At 35.4% G+C, this 23,779-nt stretch overlaps 2 protein-coding genes and 1 pseudogene across 4 annotated transcripts in view; 2 read left to right on the top strand and 1 right to left on the bottom strand.

The window, feature by feature from the left end:
• Positions 1 to 23,779, top strand: part of TCAIM (T cell activation inhibitor, mitochondrial) — a 59,223-nt gene that overhangs the window by 9,716 nt on the left and 25,728 nt on the right. For all 3 annotated transcript variants that reach the window (XM_069473546.1, XM_069473545.1, XM_069473547.1), the window contains exons 3-5: positions 1,756 to 1,891; positions 5,817 to 5,970; positions 11,252 to 11,504. In XM_069473546.1, coding sequence (XP_069329647.1) covers positions 1,756 to 1,891; positions 5,817 to 5,970; positions 11,252 to 11,504 — 543 coding nt within the window. The remainder of the gene's footprint in view (positions 1 to 1,755; positions 1,892 to 5,816; positions 5,971 to 11,251; positions 11,505 to 23,779) is intronic.
• LOC138387771 (small kinetochore-associated protein pseudogene) lies at positions 13,893 to 18,963 on the top strand (annotated as a pseudogene).
• On the bottom strand, positions 22,002 to 23,234 carry LOC138386845 (large ribosomal subunit protein eL32-like). The gene is made up of 3 exons (XM_069473544.1): positions 23,002 to 23,234; positions 22,551 to 22,658; positions 22,002 to 22,197 (listed from the first exon to the last, which is right to left on the bottom strand). Exons 1-3 carry the CDS (start codon positions 23,167 to 23,169, stop codon positions 22,054 to 22,056), a joined length of 420 nt encoding a protein of 139 aa, XP_069329645.1. The 5' UTR covers positions 23,170 to 23,234; the 3' UTR covers positions 22,002 to 22,053.

The raw sequence follows: 23,779 nt of genomic DNA, 5'->3' as shown, positions 1-23,779 counted from the left end.
GAGGAAAAACAGATCAAGTTTCCTCTTAATACGATTCACCTTTATGGTATGATATTCCAAGGACGTAGGGTACACAGTTTCTTTAGAGTTTAAAAGCGGGAAAGACTGTAATGAGAATACAGATGGGAAGGTTCTGGGGGAAATGGGTATGATCCCTCCTGGCACATGGAAGGTTTGCAGTGATTATTCAGTGAGTAAGTACAATTTGGATAGGGCAAAGTGGGGAGCAGGGAGGATGTATTAGGGTTTAGAAATTATGTTGGAAGAAAGGTGAAGAATAAGGAAGATCACTGGGGGCTGGAATTGAGGGTTTCCATGAGTGCTTGGAGACCAAGTTGGAAAGACAAATGGTGAAATGATTATAAAAGGCTTCAAATATCAGAACAAGGAGTAGATTTTACTCTGTAGGAATGGAGGGAGCCATCAAAGGTGTTGGAATAAGAAATACAGTGATAGTAGGATTTTAGGAAAATAAGTCTGTTGGTGATATCCAGTGTGGCTAGAGAAAAGAGACAGGGAGTAGACTAAGTATGAAGTTGTACAGTCCAGTTTTGTGATGAAGATAATTGGTAGCAGAGAAAATGGAAAGAAGGAATGATTTCAAGGTACATTGTATAGTGAGAAGTTGTTTCAAAACTAACCAAAAATAAATGGGGATAGTGAGCTCATTTGGGTTTTGTGCTTTGGCAATATTGAGAAAAGTGGTACCACAATAAGAAAAATAAGGAAAATAATCCTGGATTGAACTGTCCAACTACTTCCTTGCCTTCTGTTACCAGGCTGAGTTTAGAAGGAAAATAATGAACTGAAGCTCACTCAGAGGGGAATAAGAAGAATTGTCACTGTCGTTTCCTTAGACTAGCTCGTGTTTAATATCTGGCTGATTGTTTCCTTTACTTCAAACTCCTGTTATAATCCTTAATGTACAAACCTATGTTTTAACTTTATGAAAGGTTCAAATACATGGGAAAAACAAAAGGTAATCTGAAAATGTGTTGGTGGTCTCCACATTGTTAAAAAAATGTCACCAGAAATAATTCTGTAATCTCTACCATTTTAAAAATGTAAAACCTTTCTAAAGACTCAGCACACCTAATATATGAGAACAAAAATGTGCACAGTGTTTAGCAACTTCATTATAAAATGTTTAGGATGGAAAAGGTAAATTATAACATTCAAAAAAAGATATCATGGAAGTTCTTTCAAAAAATTGCATATAATTTCATTTGGATTTAAACACTGTACTTAAAAAAAAAATACAGTCTTGGGTGGGTTATGCCAAAATTTAAGAGTGAGAGTATCAAATTATTCAACTAGAATAATTTTAACATGCTAGTAATGAAGAAATGAATTAAGAGACATCTTGTATCTTTTTTAAGTATTATAAGTCTCAAAATATTTTCCACTATAAAGACAAAATTGCACTATTGGATACTGAGATTATTTTTATCTGAAGAAGAAAATTATCATCACTTGCAGTAAAGCCAGTTGACATTTCAGAGTAGACTATTGAAGGGAAATTTTATTCTTATTTAATATTTTTCATATGGCACCAGAATTTATAACCACTGTTTTAGAAATCATGTAGCACTCACTGCTCGTTAAAACTAATAGATTTTAGAAAACCATAAAGTATCTATCTTGTTTCTATGGTATTTACTGGGCATAGTACTTTTAATTATATTGTCACTTTCTACATTGAGGATTTGTGTGTGTATGTACCTCAGTGCATGATCAGTCCACATCTTTTTAAAGGTTTTGTCTAGAAAAGATATTTTCACCCTGGTTTGTCTACTCAAGAGCTTTATCAGCAGCTGAAGCAGTCAACGCCTTGAGGCCTTTCTATTTTGCAGTACATCCAGATTTCTTTGGACAGCACCCCAGAGAAAGGGTAAGCATTTGTTTGTTTTTTTAACCATTAGTATACATTTCTGTTTAGTTTGTTTACCTTTGATACAATATAATACATAGAGTTCTATAAATTTGGATTATTCTGTCATGGTAATGTAATCAATGCCTTAAACTAATTTGAAATATAGATACTGACAATTAAAAATATAACCTTTTTTTAATGAAAGCTGTCATTTTTTTGTGCAGGCAATAGAGCTGTCATATAAACTCTCTAAAGTGTTAGTAATCTTATTTTTTTGTACCAGTTTTTGGAGTAAAATTGGGGGATTTGAAAGAAAACTTAAGACCTCTATTGCTATGATCAATGCTTTTTTTTTTCTTTGTTTACTTGAATCCACCCATCTGCACACTGAGTCAATCCTTTTTAAAGGATGATACAAGGAAGATTTTTCAGTGCTCTAATGACTTTTCCTTGTGTTGCGTGCTGCTGGACCACTTCCTTACAACAACAGTTAATGTGTGCTCAAAGAGTACAAACTGATATGAAAAATAACTTATGATAGACTTAGTTAGGATGGTCAATGTTTTTTTAACATTAAAAAATACAGTGTCAGCCCTTCCTATCTATGGGTTCTGCACCTGTGGATTCCACTAACCTTGGGTTGAAAATATTCAAGAAAAAAACACTGAATCTGTACTAAACATTTACAGACTTCTTTCTTGTCATTATTCCCTAAACAATACATTACAACTAGTATTTACATAGTATTTACATTGTGTTTGGTATTATAAGTAATCTAGTGATGATTTAAAGTATACCAGAGGATGTACGTGGGTTACATGCAAATACTACATCTTTTATATCAGGGATTTGAACCTCTGTGGATTTTGGTATCCACAGGAGGTCATGTAACCAATCCCCCACAGATACTTTGGGATGACTGTATATTATTTAATATTTATTTTAATTCAGATCATTTGGTACTAATTTCATTGGTTCTTTTTATGACATTAACACCTAGTTTAACATGAAAGAGAACTTAAACTCTTGAAAATTATAACATTGTTTCTACTTGCAATGGAAAATAAATCAATTTTGCTGCTTTTGCTCTAAGAAAATGTTCTGATTATGATATTTGATATACATGCGTTGGCTATTCAAAATCAGAACCTTTCTAAGTAATCAGTAAATTGAATCAACAGGAAAATATTCATTACCTTGGGGATTAAAGTTTTTAAACCCAACATACATGAAAAGATCAACCCTAGTAATAGTTGAATGTTTTCCCTCCTCTACCAATGTATCATTTTAAATTAAAACTTTTATGTGCAGCTGGGCGCAGTGGCGTGCCTATAGTTGCAGCTGCTTGGGAGACTGAGGTGGGAGGATCACTTGAGCCCAAGAGTTTGAGTCTAGCCTGGGCAACATAGCAAGACCCCATCTCTAAAAACAACAGAAAACAGTTCTATGTACTGTAAAACGTTAACTCACCAAGCTTGGATTGCTTAAACTACACATTCTGAAGAAAGGTCTGACTTCAGTATTGGCCCTTGACTGGCTCCTGGAAGATGAGCTCTGAGCCCTTGGAATGTCTTGCCTGATAGAAATGTTTTATATGTCTGAGGCCTTGGGCCATGTCATATAGTTTATGCTAACATTGTGATTTATGGTGAACACCTGTTTTTGCATGTCTGAGGCCCTGTGCTATACTGTATCGGTTTTACCTGGGAAGGTGGGGAGGGCAGATGAGATTGAATAGCTAAATTGAGCCACGTGGGTACTACATGCTTAGCTGACTGCAATAAAACCCTGGACATCAAGACTTAGATGAGCTTTCCTGGTTGACAATAATTCTCATGTATTGTCACACATCATTGCTGGAAGATTAAGCACTGTCCGTAAAACTCCACTGTGAAATGACAAGTGGAAGCTTGTACCTGATCTTTCCTGAACTCTGCTCTATGCACTCTTTCCCCTTGCTGATTTTAACCTGTATCCTTTTGCTGTTATAAACCATAACTGTGAGTAAAACAGCTTTTCTAAGTTCTGTGAATCTTTCTAGCAAATCATTCAACCTGAGGGTGGTCTTAGGGACCCCTGAAAGAATGCATAGAGTTTAATTGTTCTGGTAAATTTATATTTTCGTTTTCTCTTTCATCTTGTACTTATTGGATGCCTACTCTGTGCCAAGCCCTTGCACTAGCTGCTCCCTCTGCCTGGAGCATCCTTTTCTCACATATCTCAAATATGGCTTGCCCTTTGCTTTGTCATTAAAGTGTCACCTTTCAGTGAGGCTGCCCCACATTGCCCTATTTTAAATTGCCACCTCCACCTTCCTTCCCAGCACTCCCTCTCCCCCTTACCCTGCAGTACTTGTCCTATTGTGTTTTTTCCTATCCATGTACCCTGTTTCCTTATTTATTAGGTTTATTGTTTATGGTTTTCCCCTCACTAAAATGCAAGCTCCATGAAGGCAGTTCACTCTTCCTATCATCACATGTTCAGTTCATTCTTCTTTTCACTCTTACAGAACACACTTATTCCCTTTCTAAGGGAAACAGACTCAAAGTCCCATCTAGTCCTGACATCAGGCTCAAAGTCCAGGATTTCACAGTAATACACAATGGGGTTTTTTAATCCTATTTAATTTTAAAATCTGCAAAACATTTATAGGTTTAAAAAATCAAAACCAAATACAGAGTTTACTAAGAAGTCTCACTCCTATCCCTGTTTCCTTTACCCCATTCCTCTTCGCTTCCTATAGATAGTCATTTTTATTAGTTTTTGGATTGTTCTTCCTGTGTTTCTTTTTGGCAAAAATAGAAACATGCTAAAAAATAATCATGAAGATTTAGTCATACACTTGCACAAAATGTACCACATTTGCTTATGGGACTCTTAAGGCTAAGAATATCATATTATTATAAATTTTCTAAACCTAGGTGATACAAAGGGGGGAAAAAAGAAAAAAAGAACATCATATTATAATAAATTAAACAAACACAAATAAGCAATGATTATTTCTAATTTCAGATCACACACTGTGTGCCTGAAAAGAGACCTAGAATGGGGCTGGGCCGGGTGGCTCAGGCCTATCATCCTAGCACTTTGGGAGGGAAGATCACTTGAGCCCAGGAGTTTGAGATTGCAGTGAGCTATAATGACACCACTACACTCTAGCCTGGGTAATATAGCGAAACTGTGTCTCAAAAAAAAAAAAAAAAATAGACCTAGAGCAATAAAAAGCACAGTTATTATTTATGCCATTCTTCGCAGAGCTGTTCCATCACAAAAGGACATTTTCTTTTTTCACTTACTATATCCTTAAAAATCACTCCATGTCAATTCATATATATCTTCTACATTATATTATTTCTCTTTTCTTTTCTTTTTGGTTTTGTAGTACTCCACTAAATGAATGTACCATAATTTATTCAACCACTTTCCTATGGATGTGTGTTTAAGAACTGTTTATAGATAGATTAGCCCTTTGTTGTAAGTTACAAATATTTTCTCTTGGTTGGTTGTCTTTTGACTTTGCTTGTGTGTGTGGTTTTTTATGTGTTTATTTAAAATTTTTTACATAAAAAATATTTCTCTATGGTAATAGAGATCTTATATCATTGGATGTAATAAATATAATTACATAATTGGATTTATCAATCACTTGTTGTTTTGATCTGTTTGGTCATAGCCATTTTCCACACTTAAGTTATAAAGGAATTTTTTTTCTAGTACTTTTGTGGTCACATTTTTTTTACAGCTCATTCATGCAGAGTTCATTTTGTTACTTGTTTTAAGATGTGGATCCAGTTTTATCTTTCACCAAAGAGCTATGGAATCCCAACATTTTTGAACACTAAATTATTTAGTACCCTCAATAATGTGTTTGAAAAGCCAGATATAATTTCTCATGTTTCCTTGTTCTATTTTGTGTGTAAATGCCCTTAATATATTTTTCTAGGAAGTCAATGAAAATTCTCTCAAGAGATTAAGTGTCTACTTAGAAAACCTCCAGAAGCCAGGCTTCAAGTCTTTGAAACCAACTCAGCTTACGTTTTATGTAAGAGGAACAGACCAGAATTCCTCTGATGGCCACGAACCCTTTAGTACTTCCGGTATGTTTTTTATTTCTAGTATGTCCTTTACAAGTTTCATGTTAAATGTATTCATGAATTTTAACATTGCCAAAATATCTTTGGATTGAAGCTTTGGTCATAGAAAAATGATATCAGTTGAATGATTATTTTTCTAGAATTATTTAATAGATTCTGTTCCTAGCTGCATGTGTTTGAACAAGCCATTTTTGTGTGTGTTTAAACTTTTTGTCTGTAAAACTGTAGTGTTCCTATTTGTCCCTTTCCTAGTTCAGAGTTCAGTGTTTTAAGTATTGAACACTATAAACAAAGGTCTATAACAATTTATATTTCTAAAGATTACACCTTACATTTTCTTATTTAGTCCTCAAAATACCCTGTGAGGCTGGTGGTATTTGCCTAATTGTAACTTAGTGACGTTCATTGTCTTTCCTGAGACCATAAAAACAGAATATATAGGCCTTGAACCCAGGTCTTTTAACTCCAACCTTATGCTGTTTCTAAAATCTAATCAATCCTAATTGATAACCTTTTCAGTACCTTTTGCCACTGCTTTAACCATGATCCAATAATAAAATTAAAGACAAATATTTAGATAAATATCATTAACAGCCTATAATTTCTCTAAATATATATCCTTTTGATGATCCTTGAGGAAATAACTTTATTTTTAGAATGAACTTAAAACAATTTAAAGATTTACTGAGAACTTTCTGTGTTAACAAAAACACTTAGAAAATGCACTGTAGGCCAGTGCAGTGGCTCATACCTGTAATCCCAGTACCTTGGGAGGCTGAGGTAGAAGGATCACTTGAGGCCAGGAGTTTGAGACCAGCTTAGGCAACACAGCAAGACCCCATCTCTACAAAAAGATTTTTTAAAAAAGTTAGCCAGGTATGGTGGCACACGCCTCTAGTCTTAGCTACTTGGTAGGCTGAGGCAGGAGGATCTCTTTACAATGAGCTATGATCGCACCACTGCACTCAGCCTGGGCGATAGAGCGAGACCCTTTCTCTAAAGAAAAAGAAAATGTGCTATGATGTTTTTGTAACAAACTATTATAAAATGGAATTTTATGGGTCTTTTGAGACCTAGGATCTGTTTCTAGTTCTGCCAGTGATTAGCTATATGACCTTAACTTCTGGGCCTTCATTTGTTAACATGAAAGAGTTGGGGTACTGTGTAGAGGCCACTCACACTTATACTAATGCTCACAAGGTGCTGGGGACCTCAGATGGGAAGAGGAAGAGCTTGATCTAAAAAGCGCTAACATAGGATCTTTATTTTGAAGACAGCTTCCTACTCAGACTCTCTAGGGACTAGTATTCCGTAGTATATTTTCTCCTATCTTTTATTTTCCCATGATTGAATATGGAAGATCAGAAATTACAAATTCCTTTTTTTGGCAGTTTTTCCATCTAGCTCTGATTCAGAATTTTATTAAAAATAGTCCCTATTCTTCATTATTCAGAAATAAAAAGTAAATTTATAGCTCTTTTGTGAAGGAACAGCTGTACTGAAGAATGTTGTAAATAGTAATAAATAATAATTATGATTATCACTCTAAGTGACACAATTGTATATTATCATTATTTGTTTTAATCTTTTATAAATATGCTGTTCTTAGCCATGAGAGTCTCATAAGGAACTGAGATATATGTTGTTTGCTAGTATAAGACCAAATACTCATAAATATTTTTTATTAGATATATGTACCTATTACTTGGGGTCAAGATTAGGCTAGGAATTAAAGAAAATCATACTTAGACATAGTGTTCTACTTAGGTTTCCTGATTTTTCCAGCAAAACAGATAGAATTTATGAAGATAAATTATATCCTTTATAGTTTTTAAAATTAAAATATTATCATCAGTCTGTTTTTATTTTTATGTATTTGGGAGAGTCAAGCTCATTTCCACAGCTACAACTATTACTTCTAAAACTGTCATCATCTAGATTTGTCTTAAATACTGAATATACATGGAGTTAAAGAGTAAACAGAATTTGAAAGCTTAGAAGGAACTTAGAAAGTTTTACACAGCAAATTAGGGAAAGAGCTGATACTAGAACTAAGATTCTCATTCCTAGTCCAATGTTTTTATTTTTATACCACATGATCTATTCTTTTTTAAAAAATATTGCTATTAATCATTTTTGCCTTTGTTTTTATGAGAAAGCTTGGCCCCTTGACAAAGATTTAAAACATTTTTATTTCTTTAACATTTTTATCTGATTATAAAATTAAAATCAAGTGGGTTTTATTTCCAGAACACTAGAAATCATTCATCAACTTTTCCTTGATAATTAAGATGGTAATAAGATAAAATGTTTATTAATGATTTTCATTACTAAAATTTCATGGGTCCTTTTGCATTATTAATACATTGAATCCTTACAGGCCTAATCATTTCTTCAGCTCCACATCTTTTTGGTGATTCATGAGGAAATACATTTTATTATTAGAATAAGTTTTAAAACAAGTTGAGGATGTCCTAAGAGCTTCCTGTGAGTTAATGCTAAAACAAATAGCTAGAGCCAGCTCTGATTCCTGAGTAAAGACAGAAATCCTTTACTTTCAGTTAATGGTCAACTGTGAGTCATTTTTTAAACAAAAATAGGTTATAACCGGGCACTATGATGCTCACCTGTAGTCCCAGCTACTCAGGAGGATGAGGCAGGAGTATCATTTAACCCAGGAGTTTGATGCCAGCCTAGGCAACAAAGTGAGACCTTGTCTGTAAAAACAAAAAAGAAAAAATAAGTTATAGAAAAAATTAAATTAGAAATGGGAGAAAACATATAACATGTATGCCAGCCTAGGCAACAAAGTGAGACCCTGTCTGTAAAAACAAAAAAGAAAAAATAAGTTACAGAAAAAATTAAATTAGAAATGGTAGAAAGCATATAACATATATGACAAAAAGATAATGTTAATATATAAAAAATTTCCTACAAATCAAAAAGAAAACACAGTATCTCTGTTACTAAAATGAGCAAAGATAATGAAGAAACAGTTCAGGAAATAATACATATAAATAGCCATAAGTGTATAAAAATGTTTAGCTTCAGTATTCAAATGCAAACTGAACTATTAGGTACTATTTCTTGCCCATTAATTTTTTTTCTTTTTTTACTGACAGTTCCCATAGGTAGTGAGAATGCATTTTCCCACATTTTGGCATGTGTATAAATTTGTACAAATTCTAGAATGCAGTTTGGAATTCTCTCTCTAAAGCTACAAAATTCCTTTTCTCAAAATGTATCTTATTCATGTAGCAAAAACACTCCTACCCCTTAAGTAACATTTTGAAATAAAAAAATAAAATAAAATAAAATAAATGTATCCTAAAAAATCTGATACAGGCAAGACTTAACTAAATAGCATTCCTTACATTGGATTAAATAATTAGTGGAATTCATAAATAAAGATAAAAACTGAGATTTATTCGTTGACTTTGCTCTTTAAGGATGAGCTATTTCTTCTTAACCTCTAATGCAGCAATTTAGGTTTTTCTTTCCTCCTTCACTGACTATAATAATTCACCAGTAGTTCTCATATCACCATTAAATGATTCAACCAACAAGTCTTTCTTAGTTTTCATGTTCTGGATTCCATGTCTGTGTAGCAAGTAGAATATATATCCCTGAGTATGATTTAAATTGTGATACCTGTCAGCAGTTGCAAAGACAAGAAAATACATTTCAGCCTTGAATGGTGAAAAATTGAAAGCAACTTATATGTCCATCACTATTGGAAGTGTTAAATAAATTATACTGTATTCATTATATAGACTAGTATGTACCTGCTAAAAAGAATGAGGTTGATGTGTACATACAAATATGGAAAGATCACCAAGGTTAAGTAACAAAAACAAGTTCAAAATAATATATCTAGAATGATACCATTTATATATTAAAAAGAAACCATTCAAACTGTGTGATTGTGTGTTTGTATAAATGCACATGCATACATATCATATAATACACACACATATGCACATGGTTAGAAAAGGTCTAGAGCAATGCTGCCCAAGAGAACTTTCTGTGATGAGGGAAATGTTCCACATTTGCACCATCTGACACAGTAGGCACTATCCCTATGTGGCTATTGAACACCTGAAATGTGACCAAGGAAGTGAATTTTAAATTTTATTTAATTTTAATCAATTTAATCTTAAATAGCCACATGTGGCTAGTAGCTACCATATTAGATAGTGCACGTCTGGAAGAATACATACCGGTTAATAGTGGTTATACCCAAGGATTTGGATTTAAAAATAAAATAGTGGTTATATCTAGTAAAGGTTTGAAGTTGTATGCCTGTTAGTGGGAGATTTTTGCTTTTATTATATTTTACAATAAGCATGTACATATATAATACTTGTATAATTTTGAAAACTAATTAAAAGTAATTTTTAAAAAGGAAAAAAGGTGTTGTAGTAGAGAAAATACTTGGCTTGATGTCAACTCAGATTTAAGGCCTGGCTTCATTCTTAACCTTCATTCTAACCTTAATCTTCACATTTGACAAGAGAGATGATAATGGCACAGTTGGTGGAGTGTTTGATTGAAAAGTTACATAAATTCAACCAGAACCATGCCTAATACCCAATAAAGAATAAAAACAAAACCAGTGGATTTCCTATTGGTGACTTAACAATTATTATTACCCTTAATCCAATAACTACCCAATATCGAAATCAGATCGTGAAGCACTTTTAAGCAATTAGAAAATCTTAAATCACTCCTGAAAATATTGGCTTGCTAGCTAGTTGGGGTTGGGCAAGTATAGGGACAATCTCTTTCAATCATAGAGAAAATTCAAGATGGGTTTCTGTGACCACTGAAACTAGATTATCTGGCCCCTCTCCTCATCTGAACTACTGTCACAATCTGTCACAATGCAGTCAGTCTCTTTCTCTCTCTCTCTCTCTCTCCTTCCTCCACTCCCCACTAGAAATTATCTTTGGTGGACACCAGCTCACAGGAGAGCTTTTCTGTCTCTTAAGAGACCAAATTTATAGGCAGTATTGAAAATATTCTGAATCCCCTTCTTGGGCTGGGATGGCATTGGACACTGATGCCAAACTAGAAAATGGAGCTGATGACTGAAGGAATTCATAAAGATAAAAATGGTGTGGCATAATTTTGTAGAAGAGAAGTATTTTCATTTACAGATTATCTGCCAGTAGGATGAATTTTAATCAGTAATGGAATGTTTTGAAAGATTTTGATTTTATAAATGTTGAAGTAAAGCAAATAATCATCTTTATTAATTGTTTGGGGGAATTATATTCTCTAGGATTTCGAGCAGTCAAATTTACTTTGCACACCAGAGATCTGCTAAGCACAGTATTATATATTCTCAACTCCTGCAGTTTATCTATTGAACATATCCAAAGCTTGAATACTAATGTGCATTCCCAGCCACTCAAAGAAGCTAAAAGGATGTCTGACAGGCCCATCAAATGGGACAAGTCTTATTACTCCTTCACTGGATTCAAGGACCCTGATGAAGACCTTGAACAAGTCTCAAGAATGGAAACGACCCTAACGTATGTAAAAGTTTTCATTTACCTAAACTGTTATTTGTAGTTCATGTTTAAAATTAAAGCCTAAAGACATTTCATTTTTCTTAAAGTTGCCAGAATACTTCCAACTGTATTTATAATTTTTTGGTCTTTTGATATCCAACACATGTAGGAGGTTGTTTTGTTTAAGTTTTAAAAATTCTATTCAAGTTACCCCTGGTGTATGGAGAAAGGCTATACCTAAGACTATAAAAATGTTTTACACTTCTTCATGTATTAGGCATTTCTAAGGGAGAGTTCAGTAGTAATGTACTTTAGTATAATAATCCATACATAAGAAGATACATGGAGACAACATTATAAAATATCTAGAATAGCTTATTGAGAAAGGATATTTTTTTTAAATTATAAAAGCCATGTATAAAATATTTTCTATCATTTGGGATGCCTTGTTTATAAATTTACCATCAATTTTTTTTGAGTAAGTCATTTTGGGACTCCATAAAGATCAAGCACATTCTGTCCCTATGGTTGTATTTAAAGAGTCCAGTGCCTTACCAGAGGACTCTCACTCATTACAACATAGTAAATTATCCTTCATTATCCACTGGCATGGGACCTGCTTTGTGGATCATCTATCCTAACTCAGAGATATCCTCCCTCCTAGCTAGATTCCAAATAAGGCTGAAGAGATAGGAAGGTAGCAGAGTCCAATGCAGGAAAGGACACAAGTTATGTCTAAAGGTGTGTATGTATGTATTTGTGTGTGATATGGTCTATCTATGATATTTGTCTATATGCACAACTGATGGATAAATCACCACCCTAAATATATGCATTTTAATTGTTTAGATTCTCTTCTGTAAACAAAACTGAGATGAAATGTAGGTTTGGGAATGATAATGGTAGACCAGAAGTAATGAGACAGTAAGAAGTAGGGCAAAAAATGAAGAGTCATGGTGGCCCAGAAATTGGTAAATTTAAAATTTGGTTTAGAAAAACAGAAAAGATGATTTAAGGTTAATTGCACACAGAGGCTACAGTGGGAGGTGAAGTAGATTGCTGTGAGCACTAGTTGGAAGAGAGATTCTCAGCTATGTATCCACTGCGATATAGCATATAAAACTTCTCCTTATACCTGTAAGAGGATATTGCTTATTATCTCACACCATGTCTAGATGAACAAAAGGTTGTGGGGAGTGACTGGCCTAACAGGTATAGAAAAAAAGTGGGATCGAGTGAGGCTAGGCAAGAAAGCAAAAATAACAGTTGTTGGACCTTTACTCAAGCTAAAGGGCTTAAGAATAATGTATTAAAGAATTTCAGAGAAGCAGTTAGTCTGTGGTTCAGTTGAGTATTTTGTAGAGCACGGTTTTTTTCCTGGAGGTGGATGTGCAGCCATCATGAAAACATTGTACCAAAGGCCTAGAACTAAGAGTTAGTCAGCTGGCAAAGTAATGAAAACAGCTTGAAATTTAAAAAGGCCAGTTCAATAAGAAAAGTGGTATTCAACTGGGTTCCTTGTCTAAGCTGAGTATTTATAATTTCTTTATTTGTATGTAGTTTATCCAATAAAATTCCTCAGTCTTTAATAAAAGTAGACTTTCTTGTATTATATTACATTATACTAGATAGTGAGTTCTTAGGAGTAGAGAACATGTTTTAATCATTTTTATGTCTACTAATCTGCTTTATAGATTCATAGAACCTATCCAGTATTTTCATGGAACTGAATAAAAGAACTGTTGAATAAATGTGCATGTGATGTGCTGGAGCCTCCATGTAACGAACTCAGGATTTAATATAGAAATGTAAAGTAGCTTAATACAGATGGTAGTAATAGAAGTGGCTTAGCAATGAATGTAAAGGGCCATTTTTTCTTAAAATACCTATGTTAATTTCACTGGTGTTTACTAAAAAATATCTGGTATTTTTAGCAGCAGGAGAGAGATACATTACCTTAAGGAAATTTTCTGAGTGTAGATGAGTTGTGTTGCTATAAATTCTTGATTTCTTCCAAGATATGCTTTGTTTTAAATTCAAACTCTATTGTATGATCAAGACAAGCTCAAAAAAATGTCATTTTAACTTTTTGTCTACCCTTAAAGAGGACAGCAACTTAAATAGACCACTGTTTTAGAAATTGAAGTTAGTGGAAACTTAACTTTCTAATTCGCTGATCATTATTATCCAGCTGAGTTGTCAATAACTATTTATCTTTACAGACATTAAAGTAAACCCATTATTAGGCAGATAGAATCTTTCTTAGTTTCATAAAATGAAATGAATAATGATATAGCATTATAGTAGATAGTTTTGTCTAGTTTTTAATGCTTATATTGGGGGCCCTTAGATTATATTTCTTAAGAATGGGTATCTTAGTGACTTATCTGAACCAGATCATCATACCTCATGGAGTGTGAGTTTAGCTTTGGAAGGTATAATTTTAGAGCAGAAAGGCCAGGCTGGTAGGATAAGAGAGGACAGCATTGTGCTGAGCTAAGGCAAGAAAAGGAGTACTGCTCATTGGGTCCTTAAAGTGAATCTTTCAGTGTAGACCCTGTGGAGTTATGACACCCATACTGATTTGAATGGTTTCATATCTCTCTTTCTTTAACGTAACCTGATTTCCCAATTCTAGCATGGACCGAGAGCCCCTTCTAGCCAATCTTGACCTGTTCCCAAGCAGAGGTACTGCCCTATTTATTTGAAGGAACTTCTGCTAAGGGTTTATGTTAGTTTTTCCCAGCAAGGGTTCCAGAAGCTTATATCATAAAGGCCAGAATGATATCTGGATCAATTTCTCATTTCAGTTACTACTGATTTTTTAAAAATCTGTAATTATTTTACAAATTGTAAAGTTCTTGAGCCATTTGAGAGCTTTCAAATTACGTGAAATCGGCCGGGCGCGGTGGCTCACGCCTGTAATCCTAGCACTCTGGGAGGCCGAGGTGGGCGGATCGTTTGAGCTCAGGAGTTCGAGACCAGCCTGAGCAAGAGCGAGACCCCATCTCTACTAAAAATAGAAAGAAATTATATAGACAGCTAAATACATATATAGAAAAAATTAGCCGGGCATGGTGGTGCATGCCTGTAGTCCCAGCTACTCGGGAGGCTGAGGCAGGAGGATTGCTTGAGCCCAGGAGTTTGAGGTTGCTGTGAGCTAGGCTGACGCCACGGCACTCATGCTAGCCTGGGCAACAGAGTGAGACTCTGTCTCAAAAAAAAAAAAAAAAAAAAAAAACAAATTACGTGAAATCAAGTGATTGCCCATTAGGAAGACAAAGGGTACCTATAACTTGACTAAAACCTGTTAGCAGTGATGGTCATTTTGGCAGTGTACGGTTTAAGTTTTTAATTTTATTCTTGTATTATTTAATTCATCTTCATTATATAGGTGGGTTATAGAGAGGAATTATAAGGATCACATGCTGAATTATATAGTTCAAAAGAAGCATAAAAGTGATAATTCTGCTGAATTGCATTAACCTGATCTTCACCTGATTTACAAATTACCTTCGTCTGATAAATTCTTTTCTTTTTCTTTTTAATTCATTGTTGAAAGCAAGTTAAGATGGTTCTAATATTTTTAAATACATGTTAAAAAGAAAATATAATAGTATTATTTAGTGTAGACTTTAACTTTTTAAATCGTTAAGTTTTTGTCTGTTTTTGGTTTTGCTGAAAAGTACAGGCTGAAATTATCTCAGCATTTAAAAAAATTCTTCTAGAGTTATTAATGGGTAGTACAAATACTTTTATTTGCATTCTCTCTTATTCTTGATTTCCATTTTTTTAAAATGATTAGACGTGAATAAATAGTAAAGGGGTTGAAAGGCTCATCTACGAAGTTGAAAATTAGCCGTGAGTCAGTGAGTGCTGGTAACATATGAAATACTGTAGGCAGTTCCACTGACCCACATTCTCCAATAGTTGGCAGTAATATCACCTTTCAATCGTTCTTCCTTCCCTCAAAATATAAATGTTTTGTCATCTATGTTGTATATTTCAAAAATTAGAATTGTAAAATTCTTCTGCATTTTTTTTTCCTCTATGCTTTCATGCTCTAAAATTTGAGAAGAAATCATAGCTTAAATGCATTTATTGTGCCTGTAATTTCTCTCAAGGAATCATATATCTGTCTTGAGCATTTTTTAATTTTTTAAAAGAAATTATGAAAATAAGTTTTTTAAAAACACAAAATGCAAGAATTATCAGGTCATAAAAGTTCTATTTAATCCATTTTCATTTTATATCTAGCAATTACATTTTAATCTACATTTTAGGACATGCTATGTAATTTTGAATTTCTCAGCAAATTGTGTTTTATCTCACTTCAAAATCACTCTATTGTATACCATATAAAAATGATAAAATGAAATTATTAATACCTAAGGAGTTTTTGAAATTATATACTATTATAAAAGAAATTTTCCAGTCTGGAAAAAAGTTAGGAAATGCTGTTCTGTGTTGTAGATTTTAGTATTTCCATATTTTGGATATTCTCTGATTATCAAATAATATCAACATATTTTAATTATATAACTTGCGTTTGGAAGGAGCCAACAGGACTCATTTATATCTAAACAAAATAATCCTATTTGAAATGTCTATCTCACTGAAAAAACATGTCATTGAACCATAAAAAGCCATTGAAATACTATTCTGTTAGCTACTAAGGTACCAGTAAGTGTCAGAGGTCCATTTTTTCTACTTGACTTAGCTCAAGTGGTTCTATTTCACTTTCAGTGTCTAAGTTCTGAATCAGCCTTTGTGTCCATGAAATACCATATTGGACAACATCAGAACTATTTCCATAGAATATTTGGGAATTTGATAGTCATGATTTAACTCATATCATGCATTTAAATATTCTTTCCCGGCCTGGCGCAGTGCCTCAGGCCTGTAATCCTAGCACTCTGGGAGGCCGAGGTGGGCGGATTGTTTGAGCTCAGGAGTTCGAGACCAGCCCGAGCAAGAGCGAGACCCCCGTCTCTTTTACTAAAAATAGAAAGAAATTATATGGACATCTGAAAATATATATAGAAAAATTAGCCGGGCATGGTGGCACATGCTTGTAGTCCCAGCTACTCGGGAGGCTGAGGCAGAAGGATTGCTTAAGCCCAGGAAGTTTGAGGTTGCTGTGAGCTAGGCTGATGCCATGGCACTCTAGCCCAGGCAACTGAGTGAGACTCTGTCTCAAAAATAAATAAATAAATAAATATTCTTTCCCTTGTTTGTAGGCTAAGTGTTTTTCAAATTACAGATCATAATGCACAATTTAGTGATTTGGGACCAACAACATTGTTTTGCTTTGCTTTGTTCCTTTTCTTAACATTTTAAACTATATATTGTGAATGTATTTCTGGTAGTAAGTTTAAGTATTACATCTCAAAATATTTGGTTTAGTTACACACACTCATGTATGTACAAGTGTGTACAAGCCAGTATGTATATACTGGCTCACCGTGTAAAATATTTCTTACCATGGGTTGCCATCAATAAAAAGCTATTGGTCTAAATGCTATCCTTTGTTTCATACAGTTTGAGGCCTAGGAGTTTGAAATTTATGGCATTTTAATTATATTGCTATTTGTATCATGGTTCTCCTTTTCATCCTCTTAAACTCATGAAGAACTGAACTTCTTTTGAGTTAGTGAAATATTTTTATCCCAAAAGCATCATGACCCTAGGAACTAAACCAGATGATTTCATAGTCTAACTTTAGTCCCAATGCATGATACTCTGGCATTCATTTTCACATATCTTTTTATGTTCCTTTGACTTCATTTTATTGTTTTTTTCTCTTTGCTTGGATCTTATAACAATACATGAAATATGTGTATTACATATATTGCTGTAAGTGTACTAAAATCATTTTTTAAACAAGCCAAGTTCTAATAAGTAAATTAACTACAATGAGATACCACTTCATACCCTAGGATGGCTATAATCAAGAGAGTAACATCCATGCCAAGGTCGGGACTTTAAAAAAGAGAGAGAGAGAATAACAAGTGATGGCTAGGATATAGAGAAATTGGAACTTTCATCCATCACTAATGGGAATAAATGGTGCAGCTGCTCTGGAAAACAGTTTGGCAGTACTGCAAAATGTAAAACATAGAATTACCATGTGGCCCAGCAATTCCATTCCTAGGTGTATAGTCAAGAGAAATGAAAACAGACATCCACATAAAGATTTGTTCATAGCAGCATTATTTATAATGGCCAAAAAGTAGAAATAACCGAAATGTCTATCAACTGGTGAATGGATAAATAAAATGTGGTATATTCATATAGTAGAATATTACTTAGCAAAATAAAAAAGGAATGAAATAGTGATACATGCTATAACGTGAATGAACCTTAAAAACATGCTAAGTGACAGAAACCAATCACAGTGGACCAGATATTGTATGATTCCATTTATGGAAATGTCTAGAATAGGCAAATCTATAGAGACAAAAAGTAAATTAGTGGTTGCTGAGGCTGGAGGGCAGGACTGGAGTAACTGCTAATGGGTACATGATTTCTTATTAGGGTGTTGAGTGTGCCCTAAAATCAATTGTGCTGGTGGTTGCACAACTCTGCGAACACATTAAAAATAGGTGAATTGGCTGGGTGCGGTGGCTCATGCCTGTAATCCTAGCATTCTGGGAGGCCGAGGTGATCGTTTGAGCTCAGGAGTTTAAGACCAGACTGAGCAAGAGCGAGACCCCATCTCTACTAAAAATAGAAAGAAATTGGAGCTGCTTCTGAACAAGAGGGCCCTGCCATGCCGCCTGCTTATGATGACCAGTGTGGTTAAGACCGTGTACAGCCTGCAGCCCCCCTCTGTGCAGAGCGGCGGCCTGCCCGCAGACCCACAAACTCGAGCCACTTCTAAGAGTCTATTACTGTTAGGTCCAAAGAAGTCAATGTTCCCAGACATCTTCATTCAGGAGGTTCAGAGAATGATGTTATGAAAATCACCAAACCGAAATGAGAGAATGGGCAGATGAAAGTTGCAGGCACTGCCACCAGGAGGAATGTCAAAAAGGGCTACAAACCACCAACTAAGCAAAAATCAGAGGAATAGCTCAAGGATAAGAACCAGCTCTTAGAGGCCGTCAACAAGCAGTTGCACCAGAAGTTAACTGAAACTCAGGGAGAGCTGCTGGAAAAGTTTCAGGACAACTGTTTGGCAATTCTGGAGAGCAAAGGCCTCAACCCAGTTTTAGGCAGTGAGACCTTGGCATCACAGCAAGAATCCACGACAGATCACACGGACTCTATGTTGCTGTTAGAAACTTTGCAAGATGAGCTGAAGCTTTTTAACGAAACAGCCAAAAAGCAGATGGAGGAGTTACAGGCCTTAAAGGTAAAGTTAAAGATGAAAGAAGAAGAAAGGCTCCGATTCCTAGAACAGCAAACCTTATGTAACAGTCAAGTAAATGATTTTACAACAGCCATTGAGGAAATGGAGCAGCTATTAGAAATGTAATAAAAAGCAAATGGCCAGATGGCTCCCTCTTGGGGATAAACTCTCAGAGGAAGCCACTTAGGACATCTTCTTGGCCATGATCTTCTGGGACTCACCACCTCCAGAATGAAAACCATATCTGCAGTAGGATTAAGGGTAGTTTATGCTGGAGTGGCAGTTCCTCCTTTAAGCAATTTTTCCCAGCCTTCAGGTTTGTCAGCCCTCCTGAGCCGCATGTCGATAATTGGGGCCTACAAGACTGCAAGCTGGAAGCTTGGATTGACCTCCTGGGCAACCACTTGATGCTAACACACCTTTAGAATTGGGGGACTAAACCAGTCACAACCAGAGCATCTAAAATGTCACATTCCAATTGTAGGGAAGAAACCTTAATTACAGGTGCTCTACGGGAGACATCGTTAAGGAGCCATGTTGCCCCCTTCTAACTTGGAGCACTTTCTGTCCCATTCTGGTTGGGCTTCTGTACCTCATTATTAATTTATAAACTTAAAGTTGCTTGAAATGTTTTTGGCTTAATAAATGGGGTAAAGGTATAGATAGTAATAACATGTACTTGAAACAGTACACCTTGGAGCTTTTAATGTAAGTCACTTCTGTTTTTTTTTTTTAAGTGCTACTTTTAAAATAAATATTTCTATAAATATTCTGACTATAAAAAAAAAAAGAAAGAAAGAAATTATCTGGCCAACTAAAAATATATAGAAAAAAAATAGCCAGGCACGGTGGCGCATGCCTGTAGTCCCAGCTACTCGGGAGGCTGAGGCAGGAGGATCGCTTGAGCCCAGGAGTTTGAGGTTGCTGTGAGCTAGGCTGATGCAGTGGCACTCTAGCCTGGGCAACAGAGTGAGACTCTGTCTGAAAAAAAAAAAAAAAAAAGTCTATTTTTTCTGATATTAATATAGCCACCTCTGCTCTCTTTTGGTTACTACTTGCATGGAATAGTATTCTTTTCTGTCCTTTCACTCTCAACTTATTTGTGTCTTTGGATTTAAAGTGAGTCTCTCAAGATAGCATATACTTTTATCATGTTTTTTTGAAATCCATTCTGCCAATCTCTGTCTTTTGACTGGAAGAGTTTAATCTATTAACATTTAAAGTAACTGCTGATAAGAAGGGACTTACTTCTGTCATTTTGCTATTTATTTTCTATTTGCCTGGTGGCTTTTTTGTTCCCCATTTCCTGTATTACTGTCTTCTTTTATAGTTTAGTTGATTTTTTCATAGTGAAACTCCCGACTAGCTGGGACTACAGGCATGCGCCACCATGCCCAGCTAATTTTTTCTATATATTTTTAGTTGTGCAGATAATTTCTTTCTATTTTTATTAGAGACGGGGTCTCGCTCTTGCTCAGGCTGGTCTCAAACTCCTGACATCGAACGATCCTCCTGCCTCAGCCTCCCAGAGTGCTAGGATTACAGGCGTGAGCCACCGCGCCCAGCCAGAAAAAATAGACTTTAAGTCAAAAAAGACTATAAGAGACAAAAAAGGACATTATATATTTAAAAAGTTCAATACAGCAAGAAGATATAACAGCTATAAATATTTACCCACCTAATAACAGACCATCAAAATAACAAAAATTGATAGAATTGAAGGGAGAATAGAGAGTTCTACAATAATGGTTGGAAACTTTAATACCTTTCTCTTAATAATGGATAGAACAACCAGACAGAAGATAAGAAGATAGAGGACTTGAATAACACAATAAACCAGCTAGATCTAATAGACATAAACAGGACATTTTACCTAATAACAGCAGCATACACATTCTTCTCAAGTGCACATGAGACATTTTCCAGGATGGACCATATGTTAGGCTAAAAATTAAATCTCAATGGATTTTTTTTTAACTGCTCCTGAAGCACTTACTCAGTAGATTTTAAAAGATAGATAGCACACAAAGTATCCTCTTGGACCACAATGGGATGAAGTTAAAGACATCAATAACAAAACAGAACTAAAACTGGAAATTTCACAAACTTGTGGAAATCAAACAAAACACTCTTAAACAAGTGGATCAAAGAAGAAATCACAAGGGAAATTAGAAAATACTTAGAGACAAAGGAAAATGAAAACTCAATATATTAAAACTTATGAGACGCAGTGAAAGCAGTGCTAAGGGTGAAATTTATAGCTGTAAACACATTAAAAAACAAGAAAGATCTCGAATCAACAACCTAATTTGACAGTTTACGAAACTAGAGAATGAACAAACTAAACCCAAAACTAGTAGAAGGAGGGAAATAATAAAGATTAGAACAGAGATAAACAAGATAGAAAACAGAAAAATGATGGAGAAAATCAACAAAACCAAAAGTAGGTTCTTTGAAAAGATCAACAAAATTGACAAACCTTTAGCTAGATGGACTAAGAAAAAAGACTCAAATTACTAAAATCAGAAGTGAAAGTAGAGACATTACACCAATTGTAAATAAAATAGATTATAAGATAGAATAATGAGCAATTGTACACCTAGATGGATAACCTAGGTGAAATGGACAAACTTCTAGAAACACAAAATCTACCAAGACTAAACCACAAAAAAATAGAAAATCTGATAAGACGTATATATAACTAGTAAGAAGATTGAATCAATAATCAAAAATTTCCTAGCAAAGAAAAGCCTGATGGCCTCACTCATAAATTCTACCAAACATTTAAAGAAGAACTAACACTAGTCCTTCTCAGAATTTTCAAAAAAAAACTGAAAAAGGAACACACTCTAACTTATTATAAATGAGGCCAGAATTACCCTGATACAAAAGTCAGACAAAGACACTAAAACTACAAGCCAATATTCTTTGTGAACATTAATGCAAAAATCTTCAATAAAATACTAGCAAAGTGAATTCAGCAGCATATTAAAAGGATTATATACCACGATCAAGTAAAATTTATTCCTGGAGTGCAAGGATGATTCAACATACAAAAATTGATCAGTGTAATACACATTAACAGAATAACAGAATGAAGGAAGAAACCCCACATGATCATCGCAATGAATGCAGCAGAAGTATTTGACAAAATTTTTTTTTTTTTCAGTTTTTATGGTTTTATTCAAACACAAATAAAATGTGCACATGCACTGTCTATTCATTTTCTTCACTGTGCAGCCTGGCATTGGGATTGGTGACTCTGATGGCCGGCTGGGCTGCTCTTTGCACAATGGCTTTGCGGTTCTTGGAGGAAACATTATGAGCAATCTCCGCACAGTAAGATTTGTTGCACATCAGGCCAGGCGCGGTGGCTCACGCCTGTAATCCTAGCACCCTGGGAGGCCGAGGCGGGTGGATCGCTCGAGGTCAGGAGTTCGAGACCAGCCTGAGCAAGAGTGAGACCCCGTCTCTACTAAAAATAGAAAGAAATTATATGGACAACTAAAATATATATATACAAAAAATTAGCCGGGCATGGTGGCGCATGCCTGTAGTCCCAGCTACTCGGGAGGCTGGGGCAGGAGGATCGCTTGAGCCCAGGAGTTTGAGGTTGCTGTGAGCTAGACTGACACCACGGCACTCACTCTAGCCCGGGCAACAGAGTGAGACTCTGTCTCAAAAAAAAAAAAAAAAGATTTGTTGCACATCAGCAACACTTCCAGCTCCTTGACACTGTGGACCAGGAACTTGTGGAAACCACTGGGCAGCATGTGCTTTGTTTTCTTGTTGCTCCCATAATCAATGTTGGGCATCAAGATCTGGCCCTTTTTTTTTTTTTTTTTTTTTTGAGACAGAGTCTCACTCTGTTGCCCAGGCTAGAGTGAGTGCCGTGGCGTCAGCTTAGCTCACAGCAACCTCAAACTCCTGAGCTCAAGCGATCCTCCTGCCTCAGCCTCCCGAGTAGCTGGGACTACAGGCATGCACCACCATGCCCGGCTAATTTTTTCTATATATATTTTTAGCTGTCCATATAATTTCTTTCTATTTTTAGTAGAGATAGGGTCTCGCTCTTGCTCAGGCTGGTCTCGAACTCCTGAGCTCAAACGATCCGCCCACCTCGGCCTCCCAGAGTGCTAGGATTACAGGCGTGAGCCACCGCGCCCGGCCTAAGATCTGGCCCTTGAATCTTCTCCGAACCCTGTTGTCAATACCTCTAGGTTTCCGCCAGTTACGCTTAATTTTGACATATCGGTCTGACTGGTGCTGGATAAACTTCTTGGTCCTCTTTTTGACGATCTTGGGCTTCACGAGGGGTCTGAGGGCAGCCATGATACCGAATAAGAGATGGCTGCTACCTCCGTAGACAGCGCCAAGAAGAGAGAGCGGAAGGTGGTGCGCAAGGGCTGATGGGAATCGACAAAATTCTTTCATAATAAAAACTTTCAACACACTAGGAATAGAAGGAAACTACATGAACATAATGAAAGCCACACATGAAAACCCGTAGCAAGCATCATCCTCAGTGGCGAAAGACTGAAGCTTTTCCCGGCAGGTAAGGAACTAAGCAAGGATGCCTGCTTTCACCACCTCTGTTCCACATAGTACTGGAAGTCCTAGCCAGAGCAGTTGGGCAAGGAAAAGAAATAAAAGACATCTATTGGAAAAGAAGAAGCAAAATTATCTCTGCTCTCAGATGATATGGTCTTATACACAGAAAACCCTGAAGATTCCACAGAAGAACTTGATAGAACTAATAAATTCAACAAAGAAGTAGGATACAAAGTCAACACTCAAAAATCAGTTGCATTTCTATATACTGACAATGAACAGTCCAAAAAGGGAATTATAAAAACAGTTCCAATCCACGATCATGGGGTGTCTTTCCATATATTTCTCTTCTTTAATTTCTTTCAGAAATGTCTTATAGTTTTCATTGTGC

Source organism: Eulemur rufifrons, chromosome 7 (assembly GCF_041146395.1).
Source record: "Eulemur rufifrons isolate Redbay chromosome 7, OSU_ERuf_1, whole genome shotgun sequence".
NCBI classification, from domain to species: Eukaryota; Metazoa; Chordata; class Mammalia; order Primates; family Lemuridae; genus Eulemur; species Eulemur rufifrons.
The sequence above is the reverse complement of the archived record's forward strand: the minus strand, read 5'-3'. Positions and strand labels throughout refer to the sequence as shown.

Bases quoted from the DNA above. Each gene is read 5' to 3' on its own strand.
- LOC138386845 (XM_069473544.1), bottom strand. From the start codon at position 23,169: ATGGCTGCCCTCAGACCCCTCGTGAAGCCCAAGATCGTCAAAAAGAGG. The intron at 22,659-23,001 runs GCGCGGTGGCTC...AAAAAGGGCCAG, and splicing joins AGGGCCAGATCTTAGGCCGG to ATCTTGATGCCCAACATTGA. The intron at 22,198-22,550 runs CTGATGTGCAAC...ACCGCGCCTGGC, and splicing joins TCAAGGAGCTGGAAGTGTTG to CTGATGTGCAACAAATCTTA.